At 37.3% G+C, this 21,795-nt stretch overlaps 2 protein-coding genes across 3 annotated transcripts in view; one reads left to right on the top strand and one right to left on the bottom strand.

Annotated features, from left to right (window-relative positions):
• Window positions 1–21,795, bottom strand: part of ro60 (Ro60, Y RNA binding protein) — a 489,528-nt gene that overhangs the window by 327,478 nt on the left and 140,255 nt on the right. The gene's annotated exons all lie outside the window — the stretch shown is intronic.
• kcnt2a (potassium channel, subfamily T, member 2a) overlaps window positions 1–21,795 on the top strand; it is a 67,456-nt gene that overhangs the window by 806 nt on the left and 44,855 nt on the right. For both annotated transcript variants that reach the window (XM_073923587.1, XM_068213585.2), the window contains exons 2-9: window positions 5,882–5,961; window positions 6,235–6,331; window positions 7,617–7,658; window positions 7,748–7,796; window positions 7,964–8,023; window positions 8,172–8,246; window positions 12,936–13,019; window positions 14,300–14,394. In XM_073923587.1, coding sequence (XP_073779688.1) covers window positions 5,882–5,961; window positions 6,235–6,331; window positions 7,617–7,658; window positions 7,748–7,796; window positions 7,964–8,023; window positions 8,172–8,246; window positions 12,936–13,019; window positions 14,300–14,394 — 582 coding nt within the window. The remainder of the gene's footprint in view (window positions 1–5,881; window positions 5,962–6,234; window positions 6,332–7,616; window positions 7,659–7,747; window positions 7,797–7,963; window positions 8,024–8,171; window positions 8,247–12,935; window positions 13,020–14,299; window positions 14,395–21,795) is intronic.

Here is a 21,795-nt window from a genome sequence, read left to right as displayed (position 1 = left end):
TAGATAATTATTGCACATGTATTATATTCTTTCTTTTAAAAAGTCGTAGATTGTTTGTTTCTAAAATTATGTTCATTATAATAAAAAGTGAATTATAATAAAAAATATTTACTAGCACATTGTCGTTCGAATTTTAACAGCAGAATTATTGCACATGTATTATATTCTCTTTAAAAGTCGTAGCTTACATCATGTAGTTTGTTGCTGAAAATATGTTTAATAAAACATAAAAAGGTAAGAAAAAAAAAACTTTCTGCATTATCAGAAAAAGCTAAAACATTCCTAACAATAATTTATAATGACTTTAATTTAGAAAAATAATCAATAAAATTTTTCAGTTTAATAATGAATTAGAAAATAATTCATAGTCACTTCTGCCATGATCTCTTTGTTCTGTTTCCTACTAATATTAGTTTGTGTGTTATCCTATTAATTCCTGTTATATCATATTAGTCTTGCACTAATTTTTCGTTTCCTCAGTTTTTTTGACTGATTTTGTTTAAGTTGGTGTGTTTCTCAATGGTTTGATTGTTTTTTTGTACTTACTAAGGTCTTTCTATTGCATTCATTAATGATAATCTTCCTGTGTTCTTGGCAATGTACCAAGACAATTACAGTCAAGCCTTTAAAATTAAAGCAGCAGTCCAATAATAAAAAAGATAACATTCAAAAACTTTAAATCGAGTTTTCAATTCACGTAGATTTGTTTTAAGATGTCCTCACAAAACTCATCATTGCATGGTGATTGTTGACTATTTTTGGTACATTGTCAAGAACACCCCACAATTATTATTAATAATGAATGCAATATGAAGCCCTTAGTAAAGTATAAAAAGCAGTTAAACACTATCAGGGAAAACTATAAGAGTACATCAGTGGTATCTCTTTCATTTTAAATGTGTTTATTTTAATAGTCCTTCTTTGGTTCTTGTTGTATTTATGTCCTCTTATTCTCTTTGACATATGCAGCAGCAATATTTATAGAATAATAACAGAAATTGAAAATTAACCACATGTGATTTCAATATAAATCTCCATTTGACTTGAATAACCTCGCCTATTCTCTTAGATCGAAAAAGTCCTACTAAGTCCACTTTAAGATTAATGGATTTCCTTTTTGCTTACAATTTATTTATTTGTGTGTTTTGTGTGTTTATGATTCTGTTTTCCTATTAAGCTGTAGACTGTGGGTGGTGATTCAAGCGAGCTGCTTGTTTGTCTATTGTTTAGTTTTATTGTGGTTTTGATGTGTTGTGCTTTGTTTTTATGTACGTATGGTTTATTACTAGAAAATGAGATGGTTCATCTCAAGAGGACAGTTACAACAAATATATAAGAAGAAGAAATGCAGGTTATTTGGCATAATTTACAAACATTTACAGTTGATCATTGTCTAGCATTAATGGCATTGTATGCACAACAATTAAGACCATTCTAAGCAACAAAGAATGGCTGTTTGAGATGTTCATGTGAGCAGAATACCATTGTAGAAATCAGCAAACTCTAACTAATCTTCACACTAAAGAAGCTCCTCAGCTCTCATGGCTCAGATCCATGAATTTCAATGAAGCTAAGAGGCTGAGCAAATTGGTTTGAGTGAGGTCACAGTCACTCAGATCTCATGAGCCTCTCCCTACAGCAAGATGAATCCCCAGTGAGAACCAGCATTTATTGTCTGTTGTGAGTGGGTTGATCTTCTTCTGGGGCTAGTGGAGGAGGAGCTTCCCGATGATATTATTGTTGGCTTCCATTTAGAGATGCCCACTGAAAGGATTAGGACAGGGGTGCTCAATCCTGCTCCTGGAGATCTACCTTCCTGCAGATTTCAGTTGCAACTCATATCAATCACACATGTCTGTAATTATTAAATGCTGTTTAGGTCCTAATTAATTAGTTTAAGTGTGTTTGATTAGGGTCAGATCTGAACTTTGTAGGAAGGTAGATCTCCAGAAGCAGGGTTGTGCACCCTTCATTAGGGCATTGTTGGGTTGTCAAAACTATTGAGTTTGGCACCAGTAGCTACTTATATTTTAATAAATGTCCATTTCCCGCTAACATCTGAGTGCTGTTGAGTGCACTTAAACACTGCTGATTGGCCATTGTGTTCACATGCTCAACAGAAATGACTGTGATTGGACATGATGGTCATCGGTTCACCACTCTTCACCAAGTGCAAACACAAATGCATGAATATGGGATTGTTTCAAAGCCAAGACAGATTAGCCGATCTATATCTTTGAAATGCTTCAGAGTCCATTTATGTATTTGTGTTTGTACTTTTGAAGAAAGGTGAAGAGTGCTGAACCGATGACCATCATGGCCAATCACTTCTGTGGAGCATGTGAACACAATGGCCAATTAGTGGTGTTCAACAGTGAGTAGCTCAACAGTACTGTAATGTTAGAAGCAAATGTTCCAAAATTCATTAGAATTCAGTAAAATTCCAGTACCGATTGGTCAACCCAGGCTCATTCTGAAAACGTACCCCTATATACAATTCTGGAGAGAGCAAAATACGTCCCAGGAGAAATTTCTCTCGCGAGTTTTATTTACCCTTGCTGTTCTCATCTAAATCCACAAGAGGCCTCTGTTGACTAACTACTTGACTACTTAACTAACTACTTGACCAACCGACTGATCCCCCACCCTCCCTCTTCCCTAAACCCAACCAATAATATTTTAAAAAGCACCTATTGACCCGCCGACCACTTTGCCTAAACCCAACCGTCTTTTGAAATACAATCCAGAAAAACAAAAGCCCCCTGATTTTTACCACATTTTCAGATTTTACCACATTCACACCCTGTTATTTACTTGTTTATTTTATTTTTTGGCCTTTGTCTTTTTCTTACCTGCTTTCTAAGCCATTCTTCACCGCACTCGAATTCCCATATGCGTCAAGCTACTGGACAAACATAACAGCAGGAAAGCCGTCCAAATGGATGTAAGTGGTTAGCTGGTAACGGTGTCATACCGCCCTGTAGCATTCATTTTCTGGCTACATACTGTAATTGGCAGTCTCCAAAAATGTATATAGGGCTATGTCTTCAGAATGAGCCTATGCTGCAATTGGTACTGAACTCGATACTTTTGACAACCTAGTGTGTCTCATCCTGGACTTGATCTTTAAACAGTGCCCTAATCAGTGGCTATTCACAAATGTTTTTTATCAGTGTGTCTGAAAGATGTTTATTTTTGTATCCACGGCATGACATGACTGTTTATTATCAACATCACAGACACTTGGCTGGTTCTGGTCCAATCGAAGCACATGTCCCTGCTTCTCAGTTATTTAGAACAGTTGTGATTAAAGGTCAATCTCCTTAAAAGTTCACTTTTGGCGATGAATCTCATTTTGGGGCGCATTCATCAATAAAATCCCAAGGCTTGGTCCTGAGGCTGCTTGCCAAAGTGGTGCTCCTCTGCCTCTCAAATTTCCAGGACTTGGTACCTGTGATAGGTCAACCGTAGTCTGCGCTACATCAAGCTTTTGGCCCCTTGAATGTCAACAGATCTCAACCAGTCAGGAGTGAGCCTGAAGATAGTTTCCTGAAATAATTAACTATGACAAATGTTTTTGATTATTGCTGAGGCACTGCATTTGATAGCAGCTCCGTGTTAGCTTCCTGGACAGATAAGGAATTATACTGACACATAAACTGCCTGAAGATGATGGTGGTTTTTTTGGAATTCAGAACCTTCTTGCTTTACTTGATGTGAAGGGTCACCATGTCCTGGTTGAAATAGACATCATGATAGTCGTATTGGTAGCCTATAAGGAAGTTGGACTCCCTCGTAATCGAAAAGTTGCAGGTTTGATTTCCAGTCCCAACAGGAATTGAAGATGGATGGAGTGAATGAGCCACACTCTCTCCATCTTCGATGTATCGATCTAACCCCTAATTGCTCCTTGGATGCTGGAAACAATAGCCGCGTTTCCTCTATTGCGCCTAAAGAGAGTGAGCCAATGCCAGTCTTGTTTCCACTGTCACTTTTGGAGCCTGACCAGGTCAAAGGGCTTCCTCGGGGCCAGCGGCCGCCTTTTTCGGCCTTTGAAATATGATTTATAAAGTATTTGGATATGATGATGCTGATCAAATTGTGCAAACAGAGCATTTTTTTTTTTTTTTTTGTGAAAAGCAGAAAGCAAAAAAGGCCTTCTTTTCTGTCATCCTGAAAAGAAGTGTCATATGTGTCATATGTTTTAGGTCTCTCCGGAGCATTTGGGCTGAATGTTTGATGACGTCTATCAAAATAGATTGATGCGATTACTGTGCTGGGTTTCTCTGTTAGTGGCGAGACCACTCGATGCACAATGCCAAATGTCGGTCGGCGAGTAAACAAATATAATGAATGGAAATACATACGCCTGTGCATATAGACATACAAGACATACAATGTAATGCATGTAGACATATAGACATACAATGTAATGCAGTACAATAACGTGTCATTTGTTTGTTTCGGTTGTCTTCATTTTAATCGTTATGTGATGGTGTGCTTTATCTGCCTGATTCCCGCTGAACTGGGCGGGTTGTGTATGTGAGACGTTTGATTCGGGGGACAATTTGTGGGCAATGTTTGCCACCGAAAGTGAAAACGCAACATGATTTTGGCCTAACTACTCAACCTCCCAGGCGATTGGCCTGGCCTGGCCCGATGAAAGCCCTGGCTCGCACTGGCCCGATAGTGAAAATGCGGCTAATAGCTGCCTACTGCTCTGGGTGTATGCTCACTGTGTCCTCAAAAATACAAAAAAGTGTGGGTGCACTTGGATGGGTTAATGAAGTATGGGTAAAACCATACTTGACAAGGCTCACTTCACTTTTATTACTGTAGTGAGGCATCTTCTAGTATAGGCATAGCCCAACCTTCCCTATTGTGAGAGCTGAACTTATAACTGGACATGTTGTCCTGGAGCAGAGTGTCTCTAAGAGAATGGAAATAGACCCCAAGACTAAATGATTTTTGGTATATTCATTGGCATTTTCCAGTGTTTTTTCCAGGAAAAATGCTACAGTGGCCCAAGTCCACCGTATGCCATTTCTATTGTAACCACACTCCTTCAGGATATGAGACAAATCAGAAAGTACAGATGCTCAGTTGTTTTACTTGTCCTGCTCTGTCAGAACCAATCCAGATCCAATTCCTAGAGTTGGTACAACTTATGTTAGCATCTCTATAACAGATTCCTCCTAGGAAGTACTCTCCTTCTAAATCCGAGTACTGAGACCACTCAATGTGTATCTGCATGTATTCCACAATATAAACAACATTGCAGAGGCCAGACTATCTTATTCTGTATTTGACTGCTTTACATATTTTATTTATTATTGTACAATCATTTCAGTTACTAAATATACGGTATATTTTACAAATAAAATCAATTTATAAGAAAAGAAACAGTTGACACGATGGCACAGTGGGTAGCACGATTGCCTCACAGCAACTGGTTTGAGCCCTGGCTGGATCAGTTGGAATTTCTGTGTGAAATTTGCATGTTCTCCATGTTCACGTGGGTTTCCTCTGGGTGCTCTGGTGTCCCCCACATTCCAAAGATATGTGGTATATAGGTGAATTTAATAAGCTAAATTGGCTGTAGTGTATGTGTCTGAATGAGTGTATGGATGTCTCCCAGTGTTGGGTTGCGGCTGGAAGGGCATCCGCAGCATAAAACATATGCTGGATAAGTTGGTGGTTCATTTCGCTGTGGCAAACCCTAATTAATAAAGGGACTAAGCCAAAAATAAAATGAATGAACAAATAGAACATGTGCATCAGGTTTTAATCACCTTTTAACCACCTTAAGGTTTTAACAAGAGTAATAGTAGTTTAATAATTATTCAATAGCTAATTGTCATCCATTTGCGTTGCTGCATAGGTTTCAGGTTGAATTCCTTGTCAAAGAAAGTAGTTTCAAAGAACGTCTCCAGTGGTACTTGATCAAAAACCAACGATCAAGTAAGTTTTTATTAATATTACATTTCTTTTCCTGAAAACTTCTCAAATGTTGAATCAATAAATTTTATGAAAATAAATTTTAAAGGACATTGTCTGGTTCCAAAAACATTCTACACTAGTTTAACATTTAAGTTATTTGAAGTATTTTTAGTTCATAATAGAAAATGTGTTTTGTTGAAATATTTATTCATATTAAAATTTCAAAATGTCTTGGAAAGTTATGTCTGATAAAACTGTCTTAAATGATTCCTAAACACTATTTGTACTCCTCAGGTCTCAGTGTGAGAGTGTTTTATCTGTCACTCAAGGTGTTGAGCTGTATTTTGTATGTATCCAGAGTGCTGACTGACTGTAAACATCAGACACAATGGTAGATATATTTTGAATTGTTTGATGGACAGACATTTTCTTAGGAAGGGTCATAAGCACATGTGATTGTTCCCATCAGATTTTTTTTTTGTCGTCAGTTAATACATTCACTTTGGGTATTTAATAAGCTTTAAAGAAAGAAAATGGAAAAAGTTGAGAATCTTCACTAAATAATGAATTCACTGTTCTTTCTCTAATTTCTTATCTTCCATTTTCTACAACTACCTACAGTATAACATACTTTTATGGTGGCTTGAGAAAGCCAACATACTGTTAGACTACATAAACATATTATTCTTTCGTCTTCTTCTTCTTCTGAGACTAATGTCTAAAAGCATCTCCTCCTAGACCGTTCATACTACAACCCCTAAACTAACACTAAACCTCCTAACTGCTCTGACTCGGGTTGCTATATCTTTTCCAACTAATCCAACTTACGGTTTTCCGAAAACTGACTGTCATACTGATCACTGATTACCTTTTAACTTACTAGCCGCACCCTAGCAACCACTTACGGAACCTTAGCAATTGTCTTATAGACTTCCATTGTAAAAAACTGTCATTGACTTTACATTGGACATACTAATAACATACCAATTCATACTAGTAATATACTAATCAACACTAGAAACATACTAACATACCAGTCCATACTAGAATATTAATCCATACTAGCGACATACTAATTCATACTATAAACATACTGGTAGCATACTAATTCATACTAAATTCATGCTAATTTATACTAGAAACATGTTAGCGACATGCTAATTCATATTAGAACCATGCTAACAACATGCCAATTTATCCTAGAAACATGCTAGCAACATGCTAATTCATACTAGAACTATTGTAATTTATGTTAGCAACTGCCTAGCAACCACTCAGAACACCTTAGCAACCTCCTAGCAACCCCTTAGCAACCCCTCAGAACACCTTACCAAACATGCCATTCCAGAAACCTACAAACCTTATATGTAGTTATCGATCTATGCTGTTTCAAACCTCTTAAAATGACGTTAATTATTTAATTTTTAAAGCTACTTCAAAGTTTCAGACTAGGATTTCTCAAGCCACTATAAAGTTTGTCCACTAACTTTACTCTTCTAGTTTATATATATTGTTTTGTGTGGTATAAAACTAGAAACAACAGTATTGTTTCATTATGGACAAGTAACTTTTGATTCATGTTTACAAAGTTTTTCCTTTCAGTTTACATAATGCTATGGAAATTACTGCTCCATAATGAAATTTGCTTCAAAATAAAACATGTTCTCTTCTCTTAGCTCAAGCCATCACGGTAACTATACCCTGCTTGAAATCGACTGGTGTGTATTCCAAGAAATTCATTGTGAAATTGCTTTTATTTACTTATTTATTTATTTGCAGCTTTTTAATAATCCTTTATTGTTACCAGGGCTCCGGTTATTTGGGTTGATCGAAATGAAATACTTTGGGCTGTACAGGTATTCTTATAAATCTTACTTAACATCCAAAATCTTTTTGGTTTGTCTGTCACTGCAGTGTTTTTAAATGATTTTGTGAAAAGTTTGCATCATAAAACTGATGTAAGGATATTTAATATTATTTGTATTAATGAATGAATGTATTATGACAGAGCTATTTGTTTTAGGTGTCTGTTGCTGTCATTTGTTTATTCATGAGAATCCTACTGACATATCTACGATACAGGGTATGAATTGTATTATTGCTGTGTCTATAATGTCAGCCTCTAATGTCAGAAGCATTATCTAAGCAATGACCCTGAAAAAGACAATCTAATTGTAGATTTTATATGGAACCATTGATAATATTTGTGCTAATGTGTTTCTTTGATCTAGGGTAACATATTGCAGCAGGTACTTCAAATGGCGTTTATCTTGGAATTGATTGACACCGTGCCTTTTGTAATTGGAGTAAGTATACTGTATATAATCAGAAAACAAACACTAATAAAGCTAACAATAATATTCTAGTCATGTTGACATTGCCACATCTGAGCAAAATTGTTTAATACATAAGAATGCAGGGGTAAGATTTTACAATAAGGTACCATTAGTTCAGTTAGCGATTAACTACATCCAGGAGGTTGTTATCCCAGAATAAAGCCCAACAGGATTACTGGCAATTGGATGCTAATAATTCTAATAATTGGATGCAAGTATATAGATTTAAATGTATTCAATGACAGTCAATATGTTTCAAAGTTTCTGGTTGAGCCTGTGTCATTTAGTGGTTGCTATCGCAGAATAACATACCTTGGAATGTCCAGACTCACCAATCAGAATCGAGTAATCCAGACAGCATGTAATAATGATAGTTAATGTATTTACTAACCTGAACAAATAATGAAAAATCCATCTATTACAGTATTTATGCAACTTTTTTAACATCAATCAATGAAAATAAAATTGTTTGTTGTTAGTTCTTGTGAAAACACTTGAAGGATGTGTTCATAACACTTTCAAGACACCAAAATGAAGATTTCATGCATGCTTATGATAACTTAAGTTGCAATAAGTCTAGAAGTGTCGTTAGCTCAGGTTTGTCATTTTAAATGCAAAGATCGCATTGTTTGAGAAATTTAATTTATGTCATTGTAGTGGATATTAAGAATATTAATACAATTTATGACATAATTATAATAAGCTCATGAGAGTCATATTTATGACAAATTCATGACAAGTTATATTGTATTGATAATGTCAGTGTCATGACAAAGACAAGTTATGGTGTATTTGTTTATGTCAAGTTGTCATGATAAAGACTTATCATCCAATATCATCTTTGCATTTAAAATGACATAAAAAGTATGCCTAGACTGCAAAAGATATGGACGTAGTATTTGTGACGTCACCCATACATTTCTGAAGAGGACAAATGAAGCAACAAGTAGGCGTGGCCATCCGTCACCATTTGGTTCACGTGTCATCGCACCGACCAGAGGTTATCAAAAAAGGGCAAAGAGGCAGAACATCAGTGGAGCTACAGATACCTGCTAGCATTTTGCTTAGACAGGCTTTTCTTTGGGAGAAACGCCTAATACTTCATTACCTATGACTTATAGACTTAATATAACTTAATATAAACAAAACGTATGAGTTTCAAAAATTCACCCTCCTCTAAGTTGTCATGAAGGATACACTAAAACCAACTTTTGTACCAGGCTGTAAACATGTTTTTATCAGCTGTAAAATTGGCAAAATTAGCATTGCAGTCGATGAACATCTGGGGCCCCATCATACACCCGGTGCAATGTGGCGCTAGGCACGGCGCAATTGTTGTTTGCTAGTTTCAGCTTGGCGCAAGATTCTTTTTGACGTTTTGTTGACGTTGTGTTTAAATAGCATATGCATTTGCGCTCATATGTGTGCCCATAGGCATTCTGATTGAAAAAGGAAGAAGCATTGCTGGCTCGTTGCTATTTTGAGAAACTAAAATAGATTTTTCAATAGACCAGAACAAAGCCGGTCTAAAGTCTAGTGCAGAGCACATTAGTTGTGCGCCTTGCTTACACACACTGCTTAACACACACAAAATGTACAGCAATACGTCTTTACATATGAAAAAGAATTAAAATATTTTGGATATAATAAGGATATAAATATAAAGGATTAAAATATTGAAAACATATTATTTTCTAGCCTACATAAATATAAAAACCATACTTTTATGCCTTTTTCATCTCAGGGTCTTTTTTAGTTTATCCATGACAATTTGCTTTTGTATAATGTTATTCTTATTAGCAGTATTATTTATTACATGCATATTCATATTTGTTTTATTAAAAACAAGAATAGATTTGCCCAACTGTCAGGTTTCAGACCATATGGGGCACAGCATGTTTTAGGATATAACTCAGTTTTTTGAACACACTTCATTATTATTGTTCATTTATTCATTTGCTGGAAATTAAAACTGAATTTAGAAATAACTTTGAAACAAATCTTTGCGCTTAACAAGCTAAATTAATTATTTAAAGGCTAACTGATGTCTGTGCTTTCAAGGTTTCCCTATCCATGAGAGTGAAAGTGAAAGTAGATAATGATGAGGCCTTATCTCTCATTCTCGCGCTGCAGATGCTCTGTTTAGCTGTTTTCTTGCTAGTGAAACGCGCAGTTTGTCCACTTACAAAGTCTGTTATGTAAATAGCAAATGCGCTTATGGCGTGACGCAACTGACTCTTATAAGGAATGAGAGATGAGACTCTGATTGGTTTATTCTCAAAACACACCTATAACTCATTAAGAAAATAAGCTCAACCCTTTTAGACCATGCGCCACGGCGCAAAGCGGATTTTTTTTGTCCTTGTTTTAGCAAAAGTGGATTCTGACAAGCCCTTAATGCATTTGAGCCCAGCGCTTTGCACTTTGCGCATGGATCGTCAAAATAGAGCCCCTGGAGTTCCTGGAGCCAGCCCTCAAAGGCGAGTCGATGAATTGCAGTTTCAGTTACTTCCGTAATGGCTTGTTGCCACTTGGTGTCATATCATGATTATAAAAGTTTCATGGCAGTCTAATGAGCAGCCCCTTTAAGTAAAGTGTTATTCTTCTGCACTTGAAGTGCATTAACTAATGTTGTTGCTCTCTGCAATACTTACTTGTCTTTGATTGGTCAATCATGACTTTGCAAAGTATGTAATCCCCGGAAAATAACCACCAAAACTAATAATGCAGCTCAACTGGGTAATAAAAATAATCTTCACTGTTTGTGAGTATATTCATATACAGTACATATTTATGTATACACATATACATGTGCTTTGCATAGGGCTGCTGGTAACCCTGTCTGGCTTTATTCTGCAAGAACAATATCTAAATGTACATCCTCTCTTACTTAACAAGGATTTTAATAATGCATTAGTAAATGTTGAAGTATGATTAATAAATGATGGACAAATTATTAATTAGTAGACACAATAACAAGTTCATTATTATCTTAATCTGCTCATGTTAAAGAGATAGTTACCCAACATGCTGTCACAATATACTCACTCTATGGTAGTCATACAGGTTTTCAGTTTTCTTCAAAATGTCTTTTGTGTTCAACAGACCAAAAAACTTCTACATTTATTAAATATTTTGGTAATTTTTGTGTAAACTGTCCGGTTAATTACATATGTAGGTTGCATTACTTGTACTACACCTTACACCTAGGGATTTTTCAGTGTTTAACTTTAACAAATAAATTACTACCCTCTACTCAAAAAAGGTCTTAATTATTTGACTTTAAAAGGTGTGGTTTTCAAAAGTATATCATTTTTGCAGTATACAATCAAACAAATCTTAAGACTAACTCTGATGAAGGGACTTGAGCCATCTAGACACCACCAGAATATCATTCATATTTGTTTTGACTTGGGTCAATAACTAATCACCAGTAATACAGCATAGAAATGACTTAGCAACCAGCCAGAATACCCTACTTGGTTACCACTATGAACACCCACAAAGAACAACCTCATAGCACCACCCTGAACACCCTAGCAACAGAAATACTCCTTGCGGTTGCTATTCTGTTGCAGAATAATGTGTTTACCATGTAAACATTTGTTGTCAAGACAGATTTCTCTTTATTATTCTGTGAGCTTGTCTCAAATCAAAAGGTAATCATGCGCCTTTGGATGTCATTGGATGTTAAATGGTCCTTGAGGCATGTTTTTAAGGATTGCTTAAAATCATATCGCTGGACTTTTAAGGACATCTGGTAAATTTACGTTTTTTGGAAATTACTGTTCTATTATACAGTACATTGGAGCTAGTGTATTGATGGTAGGGTGCTAAACAAAGAAATAAAGATTAGCAAAAAAAAAAAATACTGGATTTTTTTACGATGATGAAAAAACTTTAGCACACCTGCTTCGAACAGTATTACTCGATTGAATGGGCGTTATCAGTGGTTTTCAGCTGATATATATGGGCCAGTAGTGGACTATTGCGTCTACTGTTAGGCTCAGAAGGTTGTTATCATCTATCCACATGGTAAATCAGCTATACTAATAGAGAAGGCTCCAGATCCAGATCTGTTTTGCAATTAAAAATGCAATTAATAATTATTATTAACTTCCGACTATAGATCAGATGATCTATAGCTGATTAACCATGTTGATGGATGATAGCAGCCTTCTGAGCCTACCAGTAGGCGCAGATGCCCCCTACTGGTCCCTATCTATCAGCTGATAACTATTGATTACAGCCTTTCCATAGAGTGATAACATTTAAATCATCTGCCTAGCAATCATATAGTATTTCCCGTGCATTCACTCTCTGAAATTACATGTTGTAGTACCAGTTTAATAAAATATTCAAGCTAAAACAGTCATCTTATGCGTTGGCCTTTAAAACATTTTGCACTTTAGAAAGTTTTGAGTTGCAGTATGAAATGTACAGTGTGTTTTTATAGCAAACTTATTTCTAAAATAATGAAACATTTGATTTGAATGTATGGTAATTACTTGTGTTCTCTGCATTTATACAATTAGTTTAGCATTTTGATAAGCAGAATTTGTGAATTGTGTAACATTTTCCTACATATAAAATATCTACATGGGTGGAATATTTCGGTTTTCCATGACGGAATAATATATGTCTTCTTTGTTGTAACAGATTTTTTATCAATCCTTCCGGAAGCTCTTCGTTCCTGTTTTTCTGAACTGCTGGCTGGCAAAACGTGCTTTGGAAAGCACGGTTGTGAGTATATTTTGGAAAAAGTACATACATCACTCACATCACATCACATTGTTTCCTCTAGGATTTTTTCGCGCTGTGGTGGCAGGCCATTTACACAGATCTTCTAACTTCGTATGGCGTTATTTTAATGACAAATGGAGTGGGGCAGTATTACAATTTGAGATCGCATTTATGTAATATGAGCATGCAAATCTCTTAGCTTGCGTGCAGATTTCCTCTGTTGGTGCACAAAACCTCTTGCACGGCTCCTCCAATATACACTGCTCAAGCGCAGATTTTCTTGTGCGCTCTCAAATAAATGCTGCTGAAGTGCAATTTCGTGCATTTATGTAGCGAGTATGTCTCCAATATTTATTAGATTTGCTAGGAATATTAATGAATGTCTCCAATAGACCTAAAGATCGGCATTAATGCATCCTGAAGTAAAGTGAAACGGCTATAAACTCCAGCAAGATAAAGTCATTACATGCAGAACCACAGACCTTTATCTATAAATGAAGTATAATTAAAGGAACTGTGTTCTTAACTGAAAGCTAAGTCGTGTTTGCTGGCCTCATCCATCATGCACCTGTCAGTCAGACAGCATGTCACTTTAAGGGGTTAAACAAATAACGCACAGCACTACCACGATTACAGAAATGTTTGCGCTGTTATAATTAAATTATGTTTTAATACGTTTTGGTTTGATTATAACCCGCTATAAAAAAAAACAACACAACTAAAGGTTTTGAATGAGAAGCTGTAATGTAGCCGTGGTGGGGTGAATTTTGGTGTGGCGCCCCACCATAGAAGAATAAATGTAGTGGAAACCATGCATCATTTATAACTAATGTACTGTAAGTATACTCAGTTGGCATTTCAGTGTGAAGTTTGCATGTTCTCCCCTTGTTCATGTGGGTTTCCTCTGGGTGCTCCAGTTCCCCCCTCAGTCCAAAGACATGCGCTATAAATGAATTAAGTAAAACGAAAATTGTCTGTAGTGTAGGATTGTGTGTGTGAATGTGAGAGTGTATGGGTGTATCTCAGTACTGGGTTGTGACTGGAAGGGCATCTGCTGCGTAAAACATATGCTGGAATATTCGGCAGTTCATTCCACTGTGGCAACCTCTGATAAATAAGGGACTAAGCCGAAAACAAACTGAATGAATAAATTAACATTTTTAAGGTTATTTGTTAAAATTGTAAGGTTACACCTGTTCATCTCACAGCCATAACATTTACACCATGTAATGATATCATAATGTAATGTAATGACATCATCTTTTTTCTATGGCTCCCAGAATGATCTTCATCGAGCTATTCACCGGACACAGTCAGCCATGTTCAATCAGGTCCTCATGCTCATCTCCACCATTGTCTGCCTCATTTTCACTTTGTGAGTCGGAAAAGAAACACTCTCTTACACACACAAACACACACACATTGGTATTGGTGGTTTGCAGGAAATCTACTTAGGCATAACGTATTTATACTGTAAAAAAACATTTATTACAGTCAAGTCTAAAATTTTTCATGCGCCTGGCAAATTCTGACTTAAAATTACTTGTATTCATCCAGCAAGTTGACAGTCTTCTCCCAAAAGATAATAAGACAATGTACAAAAGGCATCAGTGTGGATTAAATAAAGTAAAACAAACAAAGTCAGAATTGGCCAGAGGTATAAATCATTTGAGGCTTGACTATAAATGGCCCTATACCCATACATTCCCTAACGTCAACCCGCACAGAAGTTTTAAATGTCAATTACCCCCTTTTAGTATAATTTTGGGCATTTTGGGGCGGGGGGGGGGATGGGTAAAAATAAGACAAACGATGAAATGCATCTATCTGCTTTCTGGCTGAAACACCGCCAGATGATGTGGGCTGAGGGCCTGTTCAATTAAAATAACATTTCCTACTGAAAAGTAAAGTAATGGCCGCCAATTCACAAACAGCAATTTTATTCACTTCATATGAAAAATGGTGAAAAGTTTGTTTAATTGTGAATTCAATTTTTTTAAACTTTTTTTTTTTCATTTATATTAAAATCTAATCACAAAAATGGCTAATTAACTGTACATCAGGGTGCCCAAGCTCGGTCCTGGAGAGCCAGTGTCCTGCAAAGTTTAGATCCAACAACAATCAGACACACCTGGGCTAGCTAATCAAGCTCTTACTAGGCTTTCTTTCTTTCTTTCTACATGGAAACAACCATGTAGGTGTGTTAAGGCATACTGTTGCTAAAATCTGCAGAACACCGGCCCTTCAGGACCGAGTTTGGACACCCCTGCTGTACAGTTCAAACAGTAGTTAGTTTAGTAAATAGTTTTTTTTTTTTGCTAAATATAAAAGTTCTTTTAAATCTATACTTTTTATATGATTATTTAAATAGCCTTCTTTTTAAAATGCAGTTTATTTTCCAAGAATGCTAGGACCCCATAACTGAAATTGCTTAGGGCCCCCAAATCACTAAATTCACCCCTGTTCTGGAGAGAGCGAAATATGTAGCCAGAGGCACTTATGGCTGCATTTTGTCTTTAAAGGAGAAATTAAGCACTCAGTCAAGTTTACATTAGTTTGTAAATCGATTTCCACTTTAATGGAAATATATATACCAGCTCAATTAATATAACCATGTCAAAAAATGGCATGTTTTAGTATAAGTTTTAGAACTAGGGTGCCGCCATCTTGGAATGTCACTGTGTCTGACGTCATGGGCTTGGTTTCATTCCCTCAGCTGAACAGATACAGTGGAAGTAAAGGACTGAACACAGGGACTGTAAAGCCTAATTTAACCCAATGCGTGAAGTTGTGGACATGGAGCTGGTGCAAATACAAGCATTATATGTGTCTAATATAAAAATGTATATATTTCTTCCATTTTTCTTTTACCCTTTTAAATTACACATAATTTGATGCACTTTGGTCCACTTTTTATATTATGCTGCCTGACTGCCTGTATGGGTTTCGACTGGTACTGTCGTAATGTGGGTGGGTACTTTTACTTTTCACTACTACAGATGCTCACCTCTTTCTGTGTTCAAACAAAACTAAGATCAGCATGGTTTTTCAAATGGCAGGTTTATACGTCCTTCATAAATGTTGAGAGATCGAATTGATCAACTTGATAAGAGAATGTCTTGACATAATCCACAAAGACATGACTTAGTAAAGCGTGAAGTCTAATCATTTTAATCATTGCATTAGTCTGAATGTAAATCACTTGGCAGCTTTGGAGCAGAGTGAGAGATTGGACCAAAGAACATCAAATGAAAGATATTAACAAAAAAATAATAGTAATAAAAATACACAACTTAAGACATAACCTGAATGCTCGTATTTGGTGTATTTACACCAGCTCTGTGATGCACATCCACAACTTCATGCATTGTGATAAATTAGGCTGTCCAGTCTCTGTGTTCAGTCCGTTACTACCATGGTTAACACTCATACAGGCAGTCAGACAGTGTAATGTGGACCAAAGCACATCAAATGATCTGTAGTTAAAAGGGTAAAAAGATAAAATAATTAAATATAACAATTTTTATATTAGAGCACCAATTCCACGTCCACAACTTCACGTATTGGATTAAATTAGGCTTTACAGTCTCCATGTTCAGTCCTTTACAACCACTGTATCTGTTCAGCTAAGGAACAGAGCCAACCCCATGACATCAGACACATTGACATTCCAAGATTGTCACGTTTGGCAAGGAGGACCCAAACGCAGAATTGAAAGGAGAACACAAAGGTTTATTTACAGGAGGTAAACAGGGCAATGCAGAAAGACAATTGTGCAGGGTGATGGCAGGAGAACAGGCTTGTAAGGGAAGGAGACTCAGGACTTTAGGATAATACAGAGGGGAGTGTCTTAAAGGGGTAACAAAGGCTGGTCAGGAAAGGGGAATTCCAAACTTCATGCCAAGCAGTCAATCGGTAGCTAGCCGAACCTCTGGTTTGGGACGGGGGTGGCCAACAGATGGATCATCAAGGAAAGGGGATCCACAACCAGTGAAGAACTAACAAAAGACTAGGGCTAGACTGGGGCTAAGGACTGGGGCTAGACTGGGGCTAACGTCTGTTTCACACCGCAAGCGTCAGCGGCGCGTGAGCAGAGCGTGAGCAGCGCGTATGTCGAGCAGTAGCAGCACGCAGGCGTTTGCCTTTCACACCAGCTGCGTCTGCAGCGCGCAGTTCTTCGGCAGCTGCTACAGAGATCAACCTATCTCTGTCTATTCTATCTAGTTACCCATGTCTCTCTATATACAAATACACCTTTTAAACTTTTCATCTGTCCAGCGGCAGAATAACAGCTCAATAATTCATGCTCGTGCAGATGATGAGACGGACAAAAGTTACCAATGCATGCCATTATTTTACTTATTTTCGTGTTGTCAGATTCACAGTGCAAACAGCTCCCGGTAGGAATAACTCGAGTGAACATAAAACAAAGCCGATTTAAACTTTCTTCCTCTGCTCAGCTGCACAGAACACAGCGAGCTCACATCATCCAGCATGCGTGTCGAACTACACTACCCACAATACACTTCGCTATGGACTACAAATCCCGTAAATATTCTATTTCCCCTCTCCTACAACACTAGTGTGCAACTTAAGCAAAACTGATACTAAAATTGTTTTACATTTGGTTTTGTAGTTCGGGCCTAAATAAATGTTGCCGTTTTTAATCGTTTTAAGTTCATTTGAATGACTATATGTATACCATTTGACGTTATCAACGTATTTATTGGGTAAAATTGCTACTTTTTACTGTCATTCATTGTGTTTTGGTCATTATCAATGCACTGTCACTTTAATTGAGCGTGAGCAGCGCGTCAAAAATAGACCCAGCGCCGAAACTATCGCTGCACTGCTGCTTCGGCGACGCTCACGCCTCGCACTGACGCGCTGCTGCTGCGTGCGGTATGAAAGCTATAATCTGTTAACATGGACGCCGAAAACACACGCGCTGCTCACGCTCTGCTCACGCGCCGCTGACGCTTGCGGTGTGAAACAGGCGTGAAACAGGCGTAAGGATCACAAAAATGGCTAAATGAAAACTTGAAATTAGTCTTGAGCTGCAAACAGAAATAAAATTGAAAATGACAGCAACCTTGCTGAAAGATGAAAAAATAAATTAATAAACCGAATCAAAAGGATAAATTAATTCAAGATAAAGATCAAAAAGACTTGTACTAGACTAGGACTAGACAAAAGAAACAAAACTAGACCTAAACTAAACCTTTATCATGCACTAAACAAGATAAGCTAGACATGCACACGAAAGATAGTATGACAAACCGGCAAAGACAAGTGGAAAATGAATTCAATATAAAGGGAGTAGAGAGCAGGAGGAACAGGTGAACATAATTAGACAAACAAGGACTAAACAAGGGGGCAAGGCATAGAAAAACATGGCAAACACAACAAAAGAGCAACCATGTGCTGATACACAAAACAAACGAAAAGACTTTAAACACAGGCAGGAGTGACAGGGCTGTAAGGGCTGGATCCTGACAAAGATGGCGGCACCCTAGATCTAAAATCTGTAATAAAACATGCCGTTTTCTTCATAATGGTTACATTAATCGAGTTTATAGTATATATTTTCATAACTTGACTGAGTGCTTCATTTCCCCTTTAGCCAAATACTACGGGGCGGTATGATACCACTTATGGCTTCTGTATCTTTTCGCACTCCCGGTGACCACTTACCTCCAAGTGGATGACTTTTCTACTGTCACCAGTTTGCCCAATTGCTTGCCACATTAGTCGGGGGGCTAAAGACGCAGTGCGAAGTTGACGGTGGCAACAGGGTTCTAGGGTGAGAATATAGTAATATCTTAAAATCTAGTAAAAATCAAGAAAATCTACTCTTTTTTTTTTTTTGGATTGCTAATGAAAACACTGTCGCTTTGGTCTAGGGAAGGGCTGGGGGCTCCTTAATTTGAGCTTTCGAAAATACTGTTGGTTGTTTTGGGGGAAGGCAGTGAGCGTGTTAATCTGTGCTTTTGAAAACACTATTAGTTGGGTTTGGGAAAGGGGGTCTGTCAGACAGTCGATCAGTCAGTCAGTCAGTCAGTCAGTCAGTTGACATCGGCCTCAGGTGAATTTATGCGAGAATACCAGGGGCGAATGACACTTGTGAGAAATTTGAGATTTGAAAAAGACTATATAGCTGCCTGTGGCGTATTCACAAAAAGAAAACTGCAAACAAACATACGTCCTGGAACTCATTTTGATCTCTCCAGAAATGTACATGCGATGCATATCTAAAATGGTTGCAACATACAATTATGTGTTACATAAACAAGTGCACACACATAAACAGACACAATAGACAGTCTACATTCAACCACAAACTGCCTGTCTAAGAGGATTTCTCAAGATATATGTGCTGTGGTCTTCATCATGTTTTGTCTGTTTGCTTTCATTTGACTGAGACCAAGCCATTAGCTGTGCAGCCCGTCAAGGGTCAAAAACAGATTGAATTGCAGCTCATTTTTTTGTGGTTTCTGCTTTTACGTGGAGAAGCACTTAGTTGCCACAGGCAGGCTTGTCTTTCTGTGTTCACATCCTTATTAATCCCTGGTGAATTGCAAAGCTAATTGTACAAAACCCTAGCAAATTGCACACCGCGGAGTGGACCTAATTTTCTGAACAATAAAGGCTAAAATGCACCACATCTAAACATATTTTAGATTTCAAACAGATTTCATAATTCTTGATTGGTGTGATAAAATTTAGTTATTAATAAATACTAAGAAAACAGAAGAGATTGTATTTGGCTCAAATTGTAGAGGTGACCAATGTCAAGTGGTTGTACATGACCATCTTAGTATTTATTTTCATCCTATTTTGTAAGATTTATTTTTGGATTTTTTTGCCTTCGTTATGACAGAATACAAACTCCGGAAACCAGAAGTTTATTGGTGCTACATGTTGGCTTACTACCCATGAGGCTATTGGCACCCATAGCACATTGTTGTTAAAGCAAAAAACAAATTAAACTTGCTTAGAACATAGAATAGCATTCTAGCTACTGTGATAAAAAGTCTATAAATTATTCACCATCTGCAGCCTTCTCTCATACGATATACACTCACTTTATTAGGTACAGCTGTCCAACTGCTCGTTAACGCAAATTTCCAATCACATGGCAGCAACCCAATGCATTTAGGCATGTACACATGGACAAGACGATCTGCTGCCGTTCAATCCGAGCATCAGAATGGGGAAAAAAGGTGACTTAAATGACTTTGAACGTGGCATGGTTGTTGGTGCCAGATGAGCTGGTCTGAGTATTTCAGAAACTGCTGATCTACTGGGATTTTCATGCTCATCCATCTCTAGGGTTTACAAAGAATGGTCCAAAAAAGAGAAAATATCCAGAGAGCGGCAGTTCTGTGGGCACAAATGCTTTGTTGAGACCAGAGGTCAGAGGAGAATGGCCAGACTGGTTCAAGCTGAATGAAAGGCAACTGTAACTCAAACAACCACTCTTTACAATCGATGTATGTAGAAGAGCATTTCTGAAATCACAACACGTCAAACCTTGAGGCAGATGGGCAGCAGAAGACCACACCAGGAGCCACTCCTGTCAGCTAAGAATAGGAAAACTGAGGCTACACAGGCTTTTGATTCACAGGCTTGCCAAAATTGAACAGTAGAAGATTGTAAAAATGTTGCCTGTCCTGATGAGTCTCGATTTCTGCTGCAACATTCTGATGGAGGGTCAGAATTTGGCATCATCAACATGAAAGCATGGATCCATTCTGCCTAGTATCAATGGTTCAGGCTGTTTGTGGTAGTGTAATGGTGTGGGGGGTATTTTCTTGGCTACTTCCAACAGGACAACGCTCCATGTCATAAAGCGCAAATCATCCCAGACTGGTTTCTTGAACATGACAAGGAGTTCACTGTACTCAAATGGCCTCCATAGTTACCACATCTTAATCCAATAGAGCACATTTTGGGATGTGGTGGAACAGGAGATTTGCATCATGGATGTGCAGCCGACAAATCTGCTGCAACCGTGTGATGCTAACATGGGGCAAAATCTTTGAGGAATATTTCCAGTACTTTGTTGAATCAATGCCATGAAGGATTAAGGCAGTTCTGAAAACAAAAGGGAGTCCAACTTGGTAATAGTAAGGTGTACCTAGTAAAGTGACCGGTGAGTGCAGCTGTATATAGTATGTTACCAGATGTAATGTAATGACAGAACGACAAATGGCGGCCTGCCCATATTTCTCATGAAAACCTACCAATAACACTCCAATAATAAAACTTTATTACAAGCTTAGCATTGTGAATTGGTAAGGAGGTAGTTTTGAAGAATGGATAGTTATGTAGTTGCTCAATATTTCATTTCGGGTCATTTTTAACCAAAAAATTACAGACTGCAGCTTTAATATGCCTTCATAATGTCTAGTTAAGTTCCCAGTGATGGGTTGCAGCTGGACGAGCATCCACTGTGTAAAATATGTGCTGGATAAGTTGATGGTTCACTCCGCTGCGGCGACCCATGATTAATAAAGGGACTAATATGAAAATGAATGAATGAATGTCTGATAAAACATTTTTCTTGCCCTCTGTTTTCTGATTATGTGCTTGCTGACATGAATGTGGGACAATAACCTTTCACTCACATGAGTTTGACTAATGGCTTACCATCCAATTACATTTTAACAAATAAAATTAAGTCCACCCCATATTTTTACTTGAAAACTACAGCAGTGAATACTTAATTTCATACTGAAATAAGCAGCAACATAGTTAAATGTTCTAATTGAAA

Source organism: Danio rerio, chromosome 2, assembly GCF_049306965.1.
Source record: "Danio rerio strain Tuebingen ecotype United States chromosome 2, GRCz12tu, whole genome shotgun sequence".
Taxonomy (NCBI): domain Eukaryota; kingdom Metazoa; phylum Chordata; class Actinopteri; order Cypriniformes; family Danionidae; genus Danio; species Danio rerio.
Note: the sequence above shows the minus strand (reverse complement) of the source record. Positions and strands in the feature narration are given on the sequence as shown.